The 19,064-nt window shown below is 45.1% G+C and overlaps 3 protein-coding genes across 8 annotated transcripts; all 3 read right to left on the reverse strand.

The window, feature by feature from the left end:
- Nucleotides 1–29: 29 nt before the first annotated feature.
- On the reverse strand, nt 30–2,083 carry faua (FAU ubiquitin like and ribosomal protein S30 fusion a). The gene is made up of 5 exons (XM_077586832.1): nt 1,960–2,083; nt 1,196–1,277; nt 956–1,100; nt 733–788; nt 30–203 (listed from the first exon to the last, which is right to left on the reverse strand). Exons 1-5 carry the CDS (start codon nt 2,025–2,027, stop codon nt 78–80), a joined length of 477 nt encoding a protein of 158 aa, XP_077442958.1. The 5' UTR covers nt 2,028–2,083; the 3' UTR covers nt 30–77.
- Nucleotides 2,084–2,691: 608 nt separating this feature from the next.
- Nucleotides 2,692–8,541, reverse strand: prpf39 (PRP39 pre-mRNA processing factor 39 homolog (yeast)). 4 transcript variants are annotated; one of them, XM_077587337.1, is made up of 14 exons: nt 8,386–8,541; nt 7,373–7,434; nt 7,015–7,153; nt 6,484–6,908; nt 6,171–6,415; nt 5,907–6,074; nt 5,567–5,747; nt 5,036–5,143; nt 4,723–4,887; nt 4,124–4,250; nt 3,776–4,044; nt 3,465–3,649; nt 3,189–3,396; nt 2,692–3,082 (listed from the first exon to the last, which is right to left on the reverse strand). In XM_077587337.1, the coding sequence occupies exons 1-14, from the start codon at nt 8,396–8,398 to the stop codon at nt 2,993–2,995; spliced, it is 2,385 nt and encodes a 794-aa protein (XP_077443463.1). In that variant the 5' UTR covers nt 8,399–8,541; the 3' UTR covers nt 2,692–2,992. The 4 variants fall into 4 exon arrangements, with proteins under 4 accessions (XP_077443463.1, XP_077443464.1, XP_077443461.1 ...); XM_077587338.1 differs by having other exon boundaries at nt 7,373–7,431; nt 8,386–8,413; XM_077587335.1 differs by having other exon boundaries at nt 7,015–7,434.
- A 1,223-nt stretch (nt 8,542–9,764) lies between these two features.
- On the reverse strand, nt 9,765–17,234 carry zbtb2b (zinc finger and BTB domain containing 2b). 3 transcript variants are annotated; one of them, XM_077587746.1, is made up of 3 exons: nt 16,827–17,234; nt 13,265–13,445; nt 9,765–12,681 (listed from the first exon to the last, which is right to left on the reverse strand). In XM_077587746.1, the coding sequence occupies exons 2-3, from the start codon at nt 13,435–13,437 to the stop codon at nt 11,334–11,336; spliced, it is 1,521 nt and encodes a 506-aa protein (XP_077443872.1). In that variant the 5' UTR covers nt 13,438–13,445; nt 16,827–17,234; the 3' UTR covers nt 9,765–11,333. The 3 variants fall into 3 exon arrangements, with proteins under 3 accessions (XP_077443872.1, XP_077443871.1, XP_077443873.1); XM_077587745.1 differs by having other exon boundaries at nt 16,868–17,232; XM_077587747.1 differs by lacking the exon at nt 16,827–17,234 and adding an exon at nt 16,441–16,702.
- Nucleotides 17,235–19,064: the final 1,830 nt, after the last annotated feature.

Raw genomic sequence — 19,064 nt, forward strand, 5'->3', positions numbered from 1 at the left:
CTTTATCTAACAAAAAATGCAAGTGATAATCCAAGTTGAAATATTTTATTCACAGAAACATTTTAACTTTGGCATACTTAGGAGTTGGCATTAGGTCCCTTCTTCTTGCCAAAGGTGGGCACCACATTTACGAAGCGTCGATTGTACTGTATGCGACGCTTGGCACGGCCAGTTTTCTTTTTCTTCTTCTCCTGTTTGTCCACCTGTACACAGGGAAATAAAACATTTTAGTTAAACATTTACTTGTACACTCATAAATAAATTTTGAACCAAGACTCTACTGGTGGGGAAAATGACTTGGGGAAAAAAAAAAAATGAACCAGGATTCTACTTGGGGGGAAAATACTTAGAAAAAAAAATGAACCAGGATACTACTGGGGGGAAAACACTTAGAAAAGAAAATGAACCAGGATACTACTGGGGGGAAAACACTTAGAAAAGAAAATGAACCAGGATACTACTGGGGGGAAAACACTTAGAAAAGAAAATGAACCAGGATACTACTGGGGGGAAAACACTTAGAAAAAAAAAGAACCAGGATTCTACTGGGGGAAAAATACTTAGGAAAAAAAATGAACCAGGATTCTACTTATGGGGAAAATGACTTAGAAATAAAAATGAACCAGGATACTACTGGGGGAAAATGACTTAGAAAAAAATTATGGAACCAGGATTCTACATTTAAGGAGCCAATGTTATGAAGTTTCTAATCTTTAAAGATAATGTCCTTACCTTAGGGGTTTGGCCCCTCACTTTGCCAGCACGTGCCAGAGAGCCGTGGACCTTACCTATATAGTGGGGGGGAAAGTGAGTCACAAGATACCACAAATTGTAATGTTCAGTGAAACCTCACAATGGTGGCATAGATCAAATACCACATCAGTTACACAAGGTGATATAATTGTTTTGAGCTTTTATTTAATTTGGATATTCTACAATAAACAAATACATTAACCTCCAAGAAGTCTGCCAGCAATCTCCAAAGTGCAGAGCTCAGAGACACCACATGATGCAAGAGTAGCATCATCTTCAAGTGGACAACCTGCAAGGAGGATCACTTGTTCCTCCACTTGGAGACCCTCCAGAGTCTGGACATGGGCCTGGTGCAAACAACAAAAAGTCAAAGTTATCATATATAGAAACTGGAGATTCAAACGATAGGCTTACATGTTTTTTGGAGGGGAACTAGTTTTACCTTGATCTGGCCCACAGTCTCCTCTCCTGTAACCTCGAGGGTATGAGTGTTCTTGGAGCGCAGAAAGAGCTGCATGTTTATCCTAAACAGGGAAAAGTTGATTAAACAAAGCTATTTAGGAGTTGCCAAACAATCATTATAGGAAAGAGATCGCTCCGTGCTATTCTTTTCCCTTTCCAGACAATGCGATTAAATATACAGACTGACGCTGACAAATAAGAGAATGTTGGCTTAAAAAGAATTGTATCCATGTATTTTCTGGCGAAATCAGCACAATTACGAATTGGAAACGGGTGTTTAGCACTCATGTTGAAAACTTACTTTACATAAAACACACCAGAAACAAAGTCATGACTATGGATGCCATTTTGGAGCAAGCATTAACCCATCAAACTGTCGGGCGATATCTTGACTTTGTTTGATTAAATTAAAAGCCTTTCTAGACGACTCAATAAGGGAGAGAAAGCGGACAATAATACATTCAATACATTTAAGGCCAAATAAAGATCGGCGTCGTGTCGCTAATGTTAAGTTAGCTTTAAAGCCAAATGAGCGGCGTCGTGTCGCTAATGCTAAGATAGCTACTCACATGCGACACACAACTGGAGAGGGAAATGAAGCTCAAACTTAAAATATCGACGGTGTGATCAACCTGGCATTATACTAACAGATTTGTCAGCGTTTTGGGCTCAATCGATTCCTAAAAAGACTCACGGTAGCGTGATAAAAATGCACTTATGCCAGTAAATCGCTCCGGGCCTTACCTCGTTCGCGTGCTAATCACTCGACGGTCAGTATAGAAAAGACTGCTGAAAAGAATGGTACTGCGCATGTGCGTAATTTACGCATCGGCGTGGTAGACGTAACCACGCCCATATTGTCCCGCCATGTTGAATGTGAAAAAGATGATGACTCGCTTACCGCGCTTGTAGATGACGTAGAATAGTCCTGATTTTTGTGGTCTCGATGCTATGAAACAGTATAGTATGTTAGTACACTAAGATGACCAAATATTGAGTAACAATTTTAACTAGTATTTTGCATCAACTCACCTTTATTCCAGGCCATCTGACTCAATGAAAAGTTTAACATTTGAAACAAAGAAGGCTTCCATGTATTGTATACAATATCTGCATGAATCTGGACTGTTGAACAACTTATTTTGACTGACCACGCCCATATTGTCCCGCCATGTTGAATGCGAAAAAGATGGTGACTCGCTTACCGCGCTTGTAGATGACGTAGAATAGTCCTGATTTTTGTGGTCTCGATGCTATAAAACAGTATAGTATATGTTAGTACACTAAGATGACCAAATATTGAGTAACAATTTTAATTAGTATTTTGCATCAACTCACCTTTATTCCAGGCCATCTGACCCAATGAAAAGTTTAACATTTGACTTATTTTGACTGAAACTGGAGAAGGGAGACATATGTATAACAATCTGTTTATTATGTAAGCAAATCAAGAAAAAAAAAAGATAAAACAGGAAATCTTCGTTTGGTGTTTATTGAAACACATTAAAAATTATTCAAATTTTAAAGAGACCCACAAGGAAAATGGGGGGGAAACTAAGTCTTCCCGTCTAGAGAACAAAGTGGAACAGGGGAAGCTTGTCTTTACAAACAACATGCATCATGTGTATACTTGTATTTGTCCAAACAGTAGCTATGTATTTGAAATTATTAGCTTGACTGAAACCAGAAAACAAATTGCATGGGAACAGCGGTGCTGGTTGTCTTTGAAAAGCTAGACACATTCTCCAAAGAGAGACCAAGATCACTGTCACATCCATCATGTGGGAGGAGGAGGGTAGTACTGGTTGTACTGGGCATATTGGTTGTACTGGCCCCATGAATTTTGGCTCCAGGCGCCATACTGTTGCTAAAAAGCAGATGGGGAAAAAGGAAAATTAAACATTCATGCCAAGGCAAATTAAAAAATGGTGCTAAGATGATCTACGAGAATAAAAAACTAAGGAGAATCCCACCTGGTACCAGTTGTTGTAATTGTACGCACTGTTGGCCTGCATGTCCGCGCCGGCGGCGGCTGCCGCAGCGGCCGCCATCGCGCTTTCGTCCATGCGCTGCCGCTTGGCATCGGGTTCCTGAGAGCTGTCGTAACCGTTCTCTGCCTTTGTCTTTAATGCATCGACTTCCTTCAGCATGTTCTGGTGTTCTTCATAAGCGGCCACCAGACTGAAACACCGCCGAGGCTCGATTAAGCATCAGACCCCACGCAGTGACGACTGTTCGCAAAAACTCACGTGTGGATGTCGGTGCCAAAGTCCTCGAGAAATTCCACTTTGCGCTGAGCGAAGATGAGTCGTGACTCAATCTCCATGGGACTTCCAAGGGCCTTGTCGAAGCAGGCGATAATCTCGGCCTGGTTTTGAGTCACGTCGCTGCTGTATTCCAGTTCAAGCAGGTTGAGGTAAAGTCTCGGACTCGTCTGGTGAGGAAAGAAGCAGCAGAGGGCTTGGCAAATGTGCGTCTATAACAATTTTATTGTTTTCTTTTAAAACTAGAAGATGCGTTTCAGTATTCATTGGGCCGCACAACTTTTAGAAGTCGTTACCTGGTCTTTCTCGATGGCATCCAGCAGCACTTTCCTAGCCTTACTCAAGCTCTTCTGTATTTTAACAAATTGTCGTGCCAGCTTAACGGCATAAAATGACGTTTCATTGGTGGTCTTGGACGTCTCCACCGCGTCTTTCAGTAATGACTCCGCCAAATCCAGGTTGCCGCGCCGACGCTCCAAGCTGACCCGCCGCAGACGCACCATGGCCAAGCAGGGTACCACCACTTCCAGGTTCTTCAAGATGCCGCTGGCCTCCTCCACGTTGGCTATTAGGAGGAAAACGGCGAGTAGATTAATACTACCAATGAGAGTGCATGTCATTTTCATTCCATTTACAGCACTCACCCTGCTGCTCTTCAAAGGCGGCCCACAGCAGGTGGATGGCCGGCTTCCTGGGCAAGTGGACGGTACACGCCTTCCTGTAGACATGCCGGACGCCCTCGGTGCTGTAGCCCTCCAGGTACTTGGCGTACTTTTATAGCGTGAAAATAAGAGAAAGTGGGAAGGAGAGCGAGCAGAGGACAGGAAAGCGGAGAGAGAAAGAAAGGCAGAGAAAAAGACAGGACATTTACATTTCCACATTCACGGACGACGGGCGAAAGGCGACATTGACAAGATCGTTCTTAAAATTTTTCTGTGTAAACCCATCAGCACCTTCATGGAACCAATTAGATAAGATTCTGTAAGGTAGTGGGAGACGAAGAAGATGCAGTTGGCAAATGCTGCAGTCAAATCTTGTGTGGCAAGCTGGCCATCCCCTAATACAACAGATACAGTCACATATCAACGTTACACGCAAAGAGAGCGAAGGACGGTTCGTCGTGTTTTTGTCGGTTTTTCTGCTTTTACTCCGTGTGATTCACATCGATGGTGTGGGGCTTTGGGGAATGCAGGGAAGCGGCGAGAGTAGAAGCGGAGGGAAGGGGAGAAAAACGTCTTGATACCTTGATCCAGAACTCTTCATAGAGAGCACAAGCGATGAGGCAGCGTTCAAAGAGAACAACCACACGCTCCGGGGTGCCGTTCTCCATCTCAAAGTCCAGGTATTCCCGCCAGTTGTTCAGCTGGGTCTTCTCCAAGGCTTTAACGTGGAAGTATGGTCGCTTGATCTAAAATAAAAAACGACCAATTGAATTGTTAGTTAGACATTCAAAATAGAAAACAGCCAAAATTGTTTAGTGGATAAAAAAAGGCAAGCAAAACTAAAATGTCCACCTGGGAAAAAAATGAAAGTTTAATTTAAATTCCAATCCTTACCCCTTCCTCAAAAGTCCAGCGCTTGCTGACTTCGTGCTCGTTGTGGTTGAACACTTCTTGTCGGGCTTCGATCACTTTGTGGCGCATGTTCTCGATCTCCGTCACCCTCTAGTGGAAACACAGACATGGCACGGAGCGTTAGCGGGCTTGACACCAATCACCTGCTCCACTGGATGTAATAGCTGCCGGTGGAGGTCCCGCAGCTATAGATTTACATCACCAGAGACAAGAGGCCTGCAGAGGGGGAGCGTATATATGCACCCTGCATATCAACCTCTAGGTGGAGGTGCTGCGGGTCAAGGGGCCTCCAAGGGGTTGTTCCATTTAGTTTAAGGGCGAGCGTCCCTGACAGGATGCCAGCGTGAAGCCCCCCTTGGCTGTCTTTGGCTTTGCTGCCGACAAAAGACAACTCTTCAAACTCTTCTTTCAATCCACTTCATGATGGACAACAGGCATCCTCCATCTAACGCCAGAATTTCTTGTCGTGCTTTACAAACGCTTCCCTACACGAGTTGAGGACCGGCCGCGTACCTTGGCGGGGTCGGCGAGGTCTTCCGTGCCGGGTGGAAGGTCGTCCTTCGGGGCGGGCTTTTCCGCGTCGTCTCCCGCCATCGTGGCCAGGTTGGCATTGGAGAGCTCCAGCCTCAACTGGACAAATTCCCCCTCGGACAGGAAGTGTTTAGGGTGGTTGCTCTGCACGTGATCTTTAAACCTGGATGCAAACAGCAACATTTTAGCCACTGTAGTCGTTTGCTCTAAATAGGGCCGCATGATTAAATAAAAATGTATTTGAAGCAGGGAGGGCGAGGCAGAAATTCTTTGCTGCCAACCTCACCCAGCCCTACTGGAAAGACATTCATTTCTGACTTACTTTTGGAAGTGCTGGGAGTATAGCTGTGTCGGGATGCCCAGGACGCGGTCGTAGATTGCCGTGACATTGGCGAGTTTGTCCATCTCTGTCTCCCAGATGATGAAGGATTCCCAAAGACGATCAGAGCGGAAATCTGTACCGGCCGCCAGCACAGCATGTTCATACGCCCTGAAAAAAAAAAAATTAAATTGACTTGTTTTTTGTTTTTAAAACTCCAAAATTTGTGAACCAGGGAAGTTAGCCTTGGAAGTGTTTGCGACTCACGCTCGAATGCGTCCTTCTGTCTCTGGGTCGTTCCTGTCAGAGTTCTCCTTAATGTAGGTCATGTAATGCAACCAAAGGTCCACGCTGAGCGGGATGGCCTGCAAACCTCGCCGGTAAACCTCCTCCGCCACGTGAATGTTGCCGTGCCGTTTCTCGATGTCGGCGTACTTCTTCCAGTAGCCATAGCAGTAGGGATAGCGCAGGAGAAAAACGTCAAATGACTTCCTCACCGCCTGGAGAATATTCTGAAGGAAGAACAGAAGAAGGCTTGTGTTATTCTCTATTACCCGATTAAGCGGTTCATTTTCTTTACCTCTTGCTCCACATATTGCAGCAAATAAACCCAGGAGTTAAAGTCTTCCGGGCTTTCCTCGCATCCTTTCAAGAGTTTTTCAAACTCGTTCGGAAGCTCCGGCTCTGTATGAACAAAAGCCGGTTGGGCGGCGGCAGCGGCTTCTTGGGCAGCGGTGGCCTGTTGATCACCGGCTGCTTCTGGTGGGGCGGTCTGTTGAGCGGCGACGGGTTCTTGGGTGGTGGCCTGTTGAGCGGCGGCGGCCTGCGAAGGGGCCGCCTCTGGAACTGCGGCCTGTTGCGCGCCAGCTTCTTGGGTGGCGCCGGCTTCCTGGGCACTGGCATCTTGAGTGACAGCTTCCTGGACATTGGCCTCTTGAGTTACATCTTTAGGGGCTTCCTCGAGCTCCATGCCGTCATCGGCGACTTGCGAGACCACCACGCCACCTGGAAGAAAATCAAAAGGAAACCGTGAAATGGCGATTCCTAGCTGTTATCCAATTTCACATTCGAGTTTAATGTCCCAAGGCTGTTATTTGAATGGATTTCTTACCTTGACTGGTGACTTCAGGTGTGGTTGGTTGAGCCTCCATAGGCTCTGCTTTTTCTTCGGGCGGCTCTTCCGGGGGCTGCGGGGGAAGCGGTGGCGGAGGTGGTGGCTGCTCATCTGGACACAGTGGCGCACTGGCCATCTGAAATTGATCGGCAGCTTTCTCAGCGGGACCCAGCTCTGGAGGAGGAGGTGGTGGAGGGGGCAATGGAGGGTTGGGGTGGTCACCTGCCCCATTAGCAGAATTTATGCTAGGCTCTGGAGCAGCTTGTTCCATGGCCCAGTCTGCAGTTTGAATTGGAGGAGGTGGTGGAGGAGGGGGAGGAGGAGGAGGTGGAGGGTACGCTTCCCCGTTACTCGCCATGGCACGGGGCTCCGAGTCCAGCATTCCAGTAGTGGGTTCTTCGGGGATGTGAAGGCCTGCTAAAATAATTGCACATAAGTTTAGCTAAAATGGTCTTTCTTTTCACAAGAAAGTATTATTATATTGTAAATTATATCTTATGTCACAACAGCATTTGGACAAATTGCCTTCAACTTCGCAAATGTATCAATTTTGCATGAAAACTAGTGTTAGGACTTCTGCGTTAACTTTGTTTTTTAACTATAGATATTTGTACCCAATGGTTCTGTTGTTTGTCAAAAATCCAGCAGCTATTTTTACAGAACATTACAAATAGAAAATGTACCGTGTTTTACTTTTAATTTCACTTACACTATAAATCCATCTAGGTCTGTTAAGGCTAATCAACGTATATCTGTATTAGTTTTCACCAGGCTGGGTTTTATTATTTGTTCATGTTAAAAAAAATCAGATGTAAGTACACATGTATGTACGTGTGCATGAATGTAAAACGTTACGACTAGTCACTAGACCAGCTAGATCAGAGTACTTGGCAACTTTTGGCTAAACTAGCTGGAATAACATGTTTCAATGATAAAAGTGCGCGCATTATGGCGGATCGTATTATTGTTGCTTTGTTGTGGTTACATCCGCGACAGTAGATACACAAAGTTGAACCCCAAAATAGGCCTCTGTTTATGTCTAATTCCTGGAAAGGCATCGCGGCGAACGTGGACCAAAGTTGGCCTTAAATATATGTTTTGGGGACAAGAAATGATTCCACTTTAAGGTTGTGAAATAAAACACCACGATTTACACTTTCACAGTGATCGGGAGCGTAAAATGTCGGTGACCTTCTCGTGTCTACAATTTTCCTACGTGTTGCAATGCGCCATTGCAATTCCAGGAAATAGTCGCAGCCCATGACTTCTCTAGAATAGCTAGCCTCGCGCGGTACCGTCTGTTGTTTTTTGTGATCTTTATATACTTAAGTCTGTAGCCTTATAAGAATAATATGTGCGTAATCTTACCAGGAGCTTCCATCAACTCTTTTAGCAAACTTGTAGCGGCGTTCTCGGTCACTTTAGCTAAACTACGACAGCGCGGCGTTGTTCATGCACCATCGTTTTTGAACGGAAAACGAGGTGGCTAGTGCGCATGCTCAGTAGACTAGGCCTCCGTCCAAAAACGTAGGATGTACGTCCAAGAGCACTTTCGACACACATACTGTACAATAACCTTAACTCAATAATACAGTAAACCTCGTATTAACAGCAAGAATAAATCGCGTCATTTAATAAATGGACATACGCAAATAATTTGTTGAACGTTATAGGTTTGATAACTGATTTTGAAACGTCACGTGCTCTGTGTCGCAGGTCGAATGGTTTCAACATACACCCACCCACACATTGTGGTTATATTCGCCCTATAGATGTACTTTTCAAGCTTGGCATTGCATACATTTACGTTATATTTCCACACTTCTGACGAAAGACTAAAGTATTTTTTTCTACTATGAAACCGACACAAAATATCCGCACCACGACGTGTGCAGGAAGTGTTTTAGAAAAATAAATATAACATCGATAACAAAGACCAAACAGCGCGCGTCATTCTAAACTTGAATGCAATTTTAAGATCTAACCAAATGACTTTTAATGCGACCTAGTGATTAAAATTCGTGTTATTCTGACGTCAGCTGCAATACTTGTCGTTATATGATAGCACAAGTGACAATGGGTAATTACCAGTTTATGCCAATGCCATTTGCCATTATGGAGGTCAATTTTCAAACACCCTCCCTAAAAACTTAGCCCAAGATAGTCCATGTTATCAAAAGACATATTTATTGTTTGTTCATTAAAAAAAACAAAGCTATTGATAAGGAAAACAAAATAAAATAGTCACATTCCTGAGAGCACATATTGATCACAGTAGATGTCAGACGAGCTTTGAGAGGGAACATTAGCTTGTGTTACTCAAGTATTATGGGATGGACTCGTCTTGATGTCCCCATACCAACATGGAACACACACACACTCACACACACACACAGACAGGACGGTGTCAAACTTCTGTCATCTTCCTGAGATAAACACACATCGGCCAGTTAACTAAGTCTTACAAAAATTAAAACGTTTCCGTATGCCCATGTTGGTGCAATGCAGCACAGTCAAACAGCGCCATCTAGCCACAAAACTGGAGTAACTCCAACAATGCGACCACTTTTCTTTTCTTTGCACCATTTATGAAAAACAAATATTCTAATCCTCTATCCTAAATGAAGAGGACATGGGTTTTGCTAGTGTAACAATAACTCTGGGAAATCATGCATTCCAAAGAAAAGTGTATCTCTGTTAATGCAAAAGATAACATTTTGGATAAAAAATATTTAGTCTTTGGGGGCACCCCATATTTTTGGAGAAGCGTGAAAAAAAATAAAAAAATATTTCACCCCAAAATATACCTGATTGGCTTTCTTTAAATAAAAAAATGGGTAGATATTGCTGTATACTTTGATACATTTCAGTTATACTTTGAAAAAAAAAATACAGAGATACATGCTTTTCATTGGAATGGGCCCCATTTCCTAATTTATACAGCGATATAACCCATGAACGACAAATGTCCGATCAGGTAGAAACTAGCATTTATACAAGGTCATTTAATAGGCTAGTTATAACTATTTGTCTTGCCTGTCTTCAATACATGTGAATCTGCTAAATCAAATGCATTTTTACTCTGAAAGCTACATTTTCTTACAATAGACTCTTTGTAAATCATACCACTGTGTATAAAATTAGAAATATTTAAGGGGTGGATTCAAGTTCATTCCTGCTTTTACCTTTTTTTTGTTCACACTTCCATATTGCGGAAAGTAAATGTGCTTCCCCAGTTAAGGATATCGCGATTAACCAATGAACAAGGTGCAAATTGCGTTCATTCAATTTTGCCGCTCGTGAACACAAAATGGAAGACGTCAAGAGCACAGATTGTCTCGGGCGCGTGTCTTTGTGGACTTTAGTTGAAATTCTAATGGGTCTGCCTACAGCAAAGCAATACTAGATTATATGTACAGTATTGGCCTCACAACTACACACCCACCCTGCAAGTTGGGGGGGGCTCGCTTCCTGTTCCCAAGCATGCGGTCGCGCTCGGGCGTGTCGTTTGGGCATTCATCAATATCCTGTTACTGTATACTAAATTGTTCATATACTAGAGCACTCTGTTTACATTCCTAAGGCAATTTTTGTGCACTAGTAATATCTTGGTATTAACAATTTAGTCCACTACTACTACTGCCTCACACTGTTTGACATTTCTGCACACAAATAAAACCATTTCGAGGACAATGACATTAGTGTGCGGGGTGCTGGAGCCGCTCTGCAATGAAATTAGACTACTAGTTAACAACAAATGTGAAAGGGTCACCAACCTTAAAAAGCTACTTTTTTGGCATTGCTATATATTGCTCAATTTATTTTAAAGTATCTAATTGGCTGGAAACCAATTCCGTTGCTGACTGGGATAGACTCCAGCACTCCCGCGAGCCTCGGGGATAAGCATCTCGGAAGATGAACCCTAAACTAGCGCTTCAAGTGAAGTACGACTAGTAGCACTTAACTATTAACTACAGTAGTTTTGCCCTAATAGTACTGTGTAATTGTTTTACTTTTGTGCAGAAATGTCAGACGGTAATAATAAAAAAAAAGGTGTCCATAGGAAGAAATTTGTCTATACTAGCCGTTTACTCGTGTTCTAAATTTAATATCAGAGGGGGAAAAATGCTCAAATGGCTTTCCGTTCAGATAAGACATGATGGCAGTTGTTTCCTCGTGTTCCATCAAAGTTGACGTGGAATGGAACAAAAAAGATTGCTTCTCCCACTCAAAAACAGAACCCTGACTGACTTGAGTTAGCTTAGTCATGAGCTATATAATTTAGGGGGCGGGCTTGGGATTGGCAAATTTGGCGGCTACTCCACCAGGATGTCCTCAGCCTTAATGGCGGCTTCAAGCGGCGTGCCCGAGTTGGACAGATCCGATCCGTCGTCTTTGGAGAGCTCATCGTGCGGGAGCATGAGAGCGGTGGCGCCGCCCTGCAGCCCCGCCAGGCTCCCTTGCGTGAAGCACAGGTGCTTGATGACCTCATTGGGGCTGGAGAAGGTGGTGGCGCAAATGTTACACTTGTAGGGCTTGGACGTGGCCAGGAACATGGCCTCCATTTGGCTGCTGTCGTCACCGGCCGCGCACAGCTCCATGCTCTGGCGGTCCACCAGCGTGTAGGCGTCGGCGCCCTGGTTGAGGCACACGTGGCGGGCGGCCTGGTTGGCGCGGCAGAAGCTCTTGCCGCAGGCGCTGCACTTGAAAGGCTTGCCCGTGTGGATGTACATGTGCTCGCGCCAGTGGCTCTTCTGGATGAACTTGCGCCCACACGTGCAGCACTCGTATTTCCGCCGCTTCAGCTCGCGGTCCAGGTCGCCGTTCTCCAGGTTGTCGATGTCGGCGATGTCCGAGGGGGGCGGCGTGTCCGCCTGGCAGTTGGGGACGCCCGCGCCCCAGCCCGACGTGGACACCTCGGCGCGCGGGGAGTCCGAGTTGTTCCCGGAAGTCAGGGTCTGCTCGCCGTCGCTGATGATCTCCACGGCGGCGACTCGGCTTCCCTTCAGTAGCCCCTCCGCCTCGGGCACGCTCTGCTCCGCGACCATGACGGGCGAGGGGACGCTTTGGGTCTCGATGGCCTGGGCGTGCTGGAGGAGGTGCTCCCTCAGGAGGCTCCTCTGGTTGAAGCGAGTCCTGCACAGGTGGCAGGAGTAGTGCTTCCGGAAGGACGCGCTCCTCTTCATGATGCTGGGCTTGACGTGCAGGATGGCGTTGGTGGAGACGGACGCGCCGCCGTCCGCGCCCGGAGACTCCGAGGCCGCCTCTTCCGCGGCGGGCTGGACCCCGCTGGTGGACGCCTCGGCTTCCGGCGGGGAGGCCACCGGCTTGGCTCCCACCGGGAGCGTCGGGTACTGAGCCTCCGAGCCCAGGGTCTCCATGTCGACGGGAGAGGATAGCGGCAAGCAGGCCGACAGTGCCGCCTGCTGGTCGGCGATCTGAATGCCATAGAGGGAGGTGGAGAGGTTGATGCTCTGCTCAGGGTGCGCGTAGACCGACTGGCTGGCCTCCTGCAACAGAGGGTAGGCATGCAGGAAGCGCACGCCCTGCTCCAGACGTGTGGGGTCTATGAGCTGGGGGGCCAGCTTCCCGGTATACATCAGGTTCAAGAGGTAACTGAAGATGTCGGGCTGGATGTCTGTCGCCTTCAGACGAACACAGTCACTAGAACATAAAAGATCCATTTTAGTAACTTGAATCTAAACGTTACTCTGATCATTTTAAAGTTTATCTTAAATAGACAAGCAGCAGGTTGCAACTCGCAAATATTGTTAAGGTCGTAGTGTATAATTTATTCCACAACATCATGGAGACCTTGTGGTTCCGAAATCTCCCTGGCATTCTGTTTTTATTTCCCTTTTAATTCACCCTGCTGAGAATGGTTGTTTGATACTTGTTGAAACTTTCTTTGCGAACAGCTTTTCAGAGCTGCTTTGGGGGGGTAATACAATTAGTAGACATGTGCTGCATAATTCAATACTATTTGACCGCTAAATATGTTGTTAACTGTGTGGAACTGATTGTTCAAAATAGACCAACACATTGGGCTTTGTGTTTTAAGAGACACTGTTATTCAAAATATTCATAGATTATTGATGTCCTGCTAAATATGAAGGGCCTGTACGAGTTATTTGAATAAAAGCAAAACAACACATTGCAAGCTAAACGTTGTTTCACTTCACGTCTCTCTTGATATAATTTTTTTTAATGAAAATGTATAGATGGAATCCACATTCCTGCACAGTACCTGTCCTGGTGAATGAAGAGCATTCTAAAGTAGTTGGAGAATGCAGCGAGCACGGCCTTGTGGGCTTTAAAAAACACATCTCCAATGGCCACGGTGCAGTCGCACAGGAAGCCAAACTCTCGCTGAGCGTTGAGCTGCTGCAGCAGGATAAGACCGTGGTTGGCCAACTCCATTCTTCAACCTGCACGCACACACGAGCACACATGTAGAATTCGGTTTCCTGTCTGTGACGAGACCGGAGGCGACATCAACCGCACGGAGATGGTGGCTTTGTTACAAGCGCAAATGCTGAACAGCATAGAGTAGCAGATAAACAATTTCCTTCTATAATTACAATTTAAAAAAATGTTTGCAAAGATAGGGGTCATTATGAACATTTAATTTCCTGAGTTCCTTGTTTCTCATTGTCACCATTACCTAAAACGATGAAGAGCTTGCGTTCCAAAAACTGAATTTCTACATCATTAAAATATGTCTGTCATAAGACTACCAAATTCAGAGGAAACAACCCAAACCGGCCTTTCAAAGTCCAATGATTTTGCACGTGCACAACTCTGGTTTTGCGATCAGGGCTCTGGGTCGTGTGAAGTCAATCTCTGGGGACATGTAAGAGGGCGACGTGTCCCCCCTGACCAATCACGACGAGTTGCCGTCGACCCCCAGAGGTCACTGGGAAAATGGGACGGCTTGAGGCCATCACATGATCGGGGAAGTGGGCGTCGGCCCGCATTCCCGAGGCAGAACTACTAGTTTTAGTCCCCAACCCCCTTGCGGAGGAGGATGGCGGACCACCTATTTCCCTATACAGGAAGACAGAGCAAGATGAATGATAACCTTAAGTTTGAAAACAATTCTTCCGACATGTTGGATAGGTTATGTCAACATGAATTGATGACCTACTCACCCAAAGACTACGTCTACAGACAAGACCCTAACACAGTACAAATATAAGTAAAGTTTGCGACTGCTAGTTTTTTTTTTTTTAAATTTCAGCACAGATGTCTAAATGTTATTATTTGGAATTTTGTTTGCATGACTATCATTTTCTATCAAATGAAACAAACTTTTTCTAAACGCCCAGCATAGACGTGCAAATACATTACAGGGGAAGAGTAATGGTGCGCCTAATTGCTGTACTAACAAAAGTGGCAGCGGGAGTATCTGTAAAAGTGTATTATAAGTGGAGGAGTATCAGAAAAAGTTGTACTAGTAACAGCACTACAACTTACAGGAAACTGGGGTTGAAAAAAAAAAATAGAAAAAGATGTAGCAGTTGCCACATTTTTAATATCAGCAGTATCAGTTATAACAGTAGAAAGCGCAACAAAAGTACTAATAATACTAATAGTACAGTTGCGCGTAATACAGCATAATGAAACGGTTTATTGACCCACTGCCCCTCACTGGCCTGAGGTCCATACTCCAGTTTTGTTTTTAGCCGGGGGAAAGAAAAAAAACATCTATCAACATTGATTATTTACTGTCCTGTTGAATTAAACAGCATTACTTATTCGCAGCCTTTAAAGCGGCGACTTATTGTGAACAACAGCCTATCTTGCCATCTGCCTCTACCAGATGGTCGCACACCCGGAGTGCGGTGCTACTACCCTCAGGTCTCTGCCCTTACTAGAAAATGGGGTATTTCTTAACACTGTGACCAAGTCTTTGCTAATAGGGATTTAAAAATGTCATTTTAAGAGACGTTTTAGACCCTGCACACATTAATAGTGTTTTTAACTTGGGTCTTTTCCAGTTGATTGACAACTGAAGTTGGCCTGAGATTGTTTTTTTTCTCTTGGAATCTCCCAGGCCATTTTTGGATTCATCACATAAGTTTGGTCATCATTCTATGTTATTTTTCCAAGCTTCTAATAGCGGGGTACGATGTATGGTAGGTGCGCCATTGCTGTCAATCATGGCGCGTCCAGGCGTGCGATGGTTTGCTGGCCCAGGGCATTGCATTCTACTACGGTTTGAGAGCAAGACTCTATGATGGTCAGAAATGCAACAAAATTGCCTTATATATTACATCTATAAAATGTGGAAAAACAAATCTAGGCCTGGATCCTAACGTGGGAAACGCTAGGGTCCCCAGAGTGTGATGACTCAAAAGTGAACATACAAGTCGCCGTGGTGGAACATGTGCTGAAGCTCAAGGAACAATTGAGCCTCCAGGCCTCAGAAGCCCCTTCCCAAAAGGAGAGATTCTGTGAAAATACTTGCCAAGACTTGAAAATGGACAAAAAGAGCCACCAAAATCTCACTGAAAACTAAAAACTTTAAAGGCAAGAAGGGTTGAAGAAGAGTCAATGCAGCATAAACAATGTAAACAAAGATCATGGCATCACGTACGGAGTTAAAAATACATTCCAAATAAAAATTAGAATGGTAGTCTTTGAATTTGAGCCATACAAATAGTGAAAATGTCTACTGAGCAAAAGAGATCATTCTTCTGTTAAGTTTTTAGTGCACGAAAAGTGTTGTGAGAGGATAAATCACAGTTGCTTCATCAAACAGCTTCTGACCCTTCATCATTCTGAGGATATTGCCTTACTGTAGCGAACTACTCACCCTACCTTACCCTGTGATTTTTTTCCTTTTTCCCCAAGCTCTAAAGGGGTCATCAAAGGAACCCATTGAGGATGTGAACCACATCAAGATGGCTGTGACGACAGAGCTGAGGAGGATCATGAAAACCTCCTTCCAGAGAAGCATATAGGTATGGAAGAGAAGACTGTGATGGACTCGGGTAGGACTACTTTGGAGAGGGGAAAAAATACTATTTTTTGTTTTGGATTTGAAATACATATTTTGTAAAACCATCCTGAAAAAAATTCACACTGACAACCAATGGACAAAATATATTCAATAAATCTACTATTTATTGTTTGGAAATGTATAAAAGGCCAACTAAAGTATTGGGTAAACAAAGCTGACACCAGATTCGAACCTATGACCCAGACTCTCTAACCCCTGGTTAAGTGTATTACTGTTATTTAATCCTTCAAAGAATAAAATACACACCATCCACCTGTCCAAAAATTAATTTCTAATTCCCCAAATGGAGTGATTTTAGCAAGTTTAACCCTGACTCCAGTTGATCTTCCTAATAAGACAATTGTTTCTAGGCGACATAGCGCCGCCCCTGCTTTGAGCCAGACACGTGGAGCGCTCACTTCCGTAGTACTTTAAACTTCTCCTACAGACAACATTCGTCAAGCGTGGAGCAGCAGGTGAGGGATGGAAACGTGTTTTACACGGGGACAAAGAAGCGAGGGGAATAAGTGAAGAAAAAAAAGCGGATTAGACACGCTGCAGCGAGGGACGCGACGGCAAACCGGATCGCATCGTGCCTGCCACCGCCTTTCGGTTTGCTACAAGCTAACACGAGAAACGGACGTACGTGCACGCGCGGCCACCACGCACACATCCGCGTACGGAAACGCAAGCAAGCAGGCGCGCGCGTGCACGTACACGAGGGGGATGGGGGTTGCTCGCCACCGCCAACTTCTCCGTATGGCGAACACGCTCAATTCAAAAATAAATAAATAACGGCGCTCACCAAACAGTGACGGTAGTCGTGTGCGTGTCGCTTGACGTTACCTTGGCCGTCGCTCGTCCGGTTAAATTGTCGCCGCTCCGATCGCCACCGCCGAATGTTTTTTTTGGGGGGGTGGTTTGTTTGTCACCGGGTGGGGACACGTCCGTCCTCTCCGGGCTCCCAGCAGCTTTGTAAGCCGCTCGTTCGGGCGGCGGAGAGGGTCGTCGGTTGTTTTCCGGTTAGGGGGTTTTACGTTACAATCACATGACTGTGGCGAAGGGAGCCCAGCCACACGCAACCGTTGCAAGGATCCGTTGGCGTTGGCCAAGGGGGCGGTCGCGTTAACGTTAATCTCCCCCCCTCCTACACACACACAAACACGCCACCACCCCGAGCACTGTCCTTTTTTTGTTGTTTGAAACCGCCGTTGGAGCCAAAAAAAAGCCCCGTGGAGACGCGGCTACATGCTAATTGCTAGCGCACTTGGTGACTCATTCATTGGACTACAACGCGCGCCTGTGTTTTTTATTTATTTTTCTATAAATCAAATAGCATAAGATTTTTTTTAAAGACCGCAACATATTCCCCAAATGTTTGCCTGTTCAATAAAACAAAAGAAGGCTTTAAACTTGAAATGTCTCCTCACTCTTATTTTGGAATCTTGAATAATCAAAACAATATTTCAAAGTCAAAATGCTCTAGAAAATTTGGTATCATAACCTCTGTGCAAAACACTAGATTTTCTGTAATTTGCTGTATTCCCCCATCCCCTAAAAATAAATAAAAATAAAACACTAAAACGCATAATTATTGTAGAATTCAATTCAATTAATGCCTAGTAAAATGTTCATCACTGGCTATTTGATGATACGAGACCTCCCAATTCCAAGGATGGAATTACTTATTACCATAAGAGTCGTAGTACCTGTCGCTGTTATACTGCTAGAAAATACAAAATAGTAACTTTGTTTACCTAGAAACCACAATGATGCAAACACAAACATGCACACAAACATCACGTTTTTTTCTTTTTCTTGGGAGATTCAACTATTCAGATAATCATTATAAGGAGCTGAAAGTTCTCATATCTGTAGCCTATGTGCGTACCGAACTTAAGAGGCATAGATAAAAGCATTTGATTTGGCCTGTCATCCTATTCCTATTCAGTTCCTCAAAAGTTATGAAAAATTCAAACTACAAAAACTGTCAGAAATGTGTTTGCATGTTAATTTGCGCATAGATAGTGTGCCCCCAAAGAATACTTCACACTAAAATGCCCCTTGATTTACAATCATTTCATTAAGTCATGTATCAGGGCCTGCCATTGATTGGCAGTATTCTCTTGTAAAACAGTGAGGCCATTCAGTCTGAGGACAGGGAGTCCACAGGACGCTGGGCTACAGCCGCTTAACGGGCAGGAAAAGCCGTGGACTGTGTAAAAGGAGGCATGGGAGGGAGGGACTGACTGTCCTATGAAACGGGTTCTGTTGTTTGTCCTATCAACAAACAAGATCTGATCGTGTCCGTGACTGGAGGCCGGCAAGGAGGAGGGGGGGTGCTAAATCTTTGACAAACAAATGCATCGGTGGAGGAGTCCTATACATGTTAATGGAGAAAAGACAAAAAAGCTTGTTTACGCAAGCTGGCTAACTCCCAGCAGGTAGCCGACAACCACCGGTTCTTGTCTCGACTCTCATACCTTCAGACCTACTCTAAGTTATCCCCACTTAATTGATTTTTGACGCCAACTGCCATAAAACTAACAGCACAGACCTCTAAAAATCAGCGATCCCAAAAGCTAAAATAAGCCTAACGGCAAAGTGCAACAGAACCTCCTTTTCAGGGATGCAACAGGGCCAACACCGCAAGCATGTGCCGGAACACCTGTTTAAACAGGGCCTTTTACGTTAAACCGCCACCCTGCCCCCACTCGGCGTCCTTTGGAAACCGGAGTGGTGAGTCACTCCCCTCACGGTCAGGAAGAAAAAAAAATACAAACAGATCCGGCCAGGCTGGAGCCCGGTGGGGGGAAGGGAGGCCCGGCCCGGCGGTGGCTGAACACCGGAGGTGGACGCAGCTGGACTCCCACACTCAAGGCCCCCCTTACATCCTGACAATGGGTCGCCGTGTTCCCATAGTGATGGCGCCAGAATCAATTGATATGCCTATATTTTCTAGACAAGCACGCAGAGCAGCCTGAGGCCAATCGCTTGGTCACGCAGACACTCGGGAACGGCGGGGGACGTCCCAAATGAATTG

The sequence above is a fragment of the Stigmatopora argus genome, chromosome 19 (genome assembly GCF_051989625.1).
Source record: "Stigmatopora argus isolate UIUO_Sarg chromosome 19, RoL_Sarg_1.0, whole genome shotgun sequence".
Classification (NCBI taxonomy): Eukaryota; Metazoa; Chordata; class Actinopteri; order Syngnathiformes; family Syngnathidae; genus Stigmatopora; species Stigmatopora argus.

Coding starts and splice junctions, on each gene's coding strand:
- faua (XM_077586832.1), bottom strand. CDS start 2,027: ATGCGCAGTACCATTCTTTTCAGCAGTCTTTTCTATACTGACCGTCGA. Junction 1,101..1,195: donor AGACTGTGGGCCAGATCAAG/GTAAAACTAGTT, acceptor TGTTTGCACCAG/GCCCATGTCCAGACTCTGGA. Junction 204..732: donor TGAGGGGCCAAACCCCTAAG/GTAAGGACATTA, acceptor CCCTGTGTACAG/GTGGACAAACAGGAGAAGAA.
- prpf39 (XM_077587335.1), bottom strand. Junction 4,251..4,722: donor ATGAAGAGTTCTGGATCAAG/GTATCAAGACGT, acceptor ACGCTATAAAAG/TACGCCAAGTACCTGGAGGG. Junction 3,397..3,464: donor TTTGGCACCGACATCCACAC/GTGAGTTTTTGC, acceptor GCGGTGTTTCAG/TCTGGTGGCCGCTTATGAAG.
- zbtb2b (XM_077587746.1), bottom strand. CDS start 13,437: ATGGAGTTGGCCAACCACGGTCTTATCCTGCTGCAGCAGCTCAACGCT. Junction 12,682..13,264: donor CTCTTCATTCACCAGGACAG/GTACTGTGCAGG, acceptor TTTATGTTCTAG/TGACTGTGTTCGTCTGAAGG.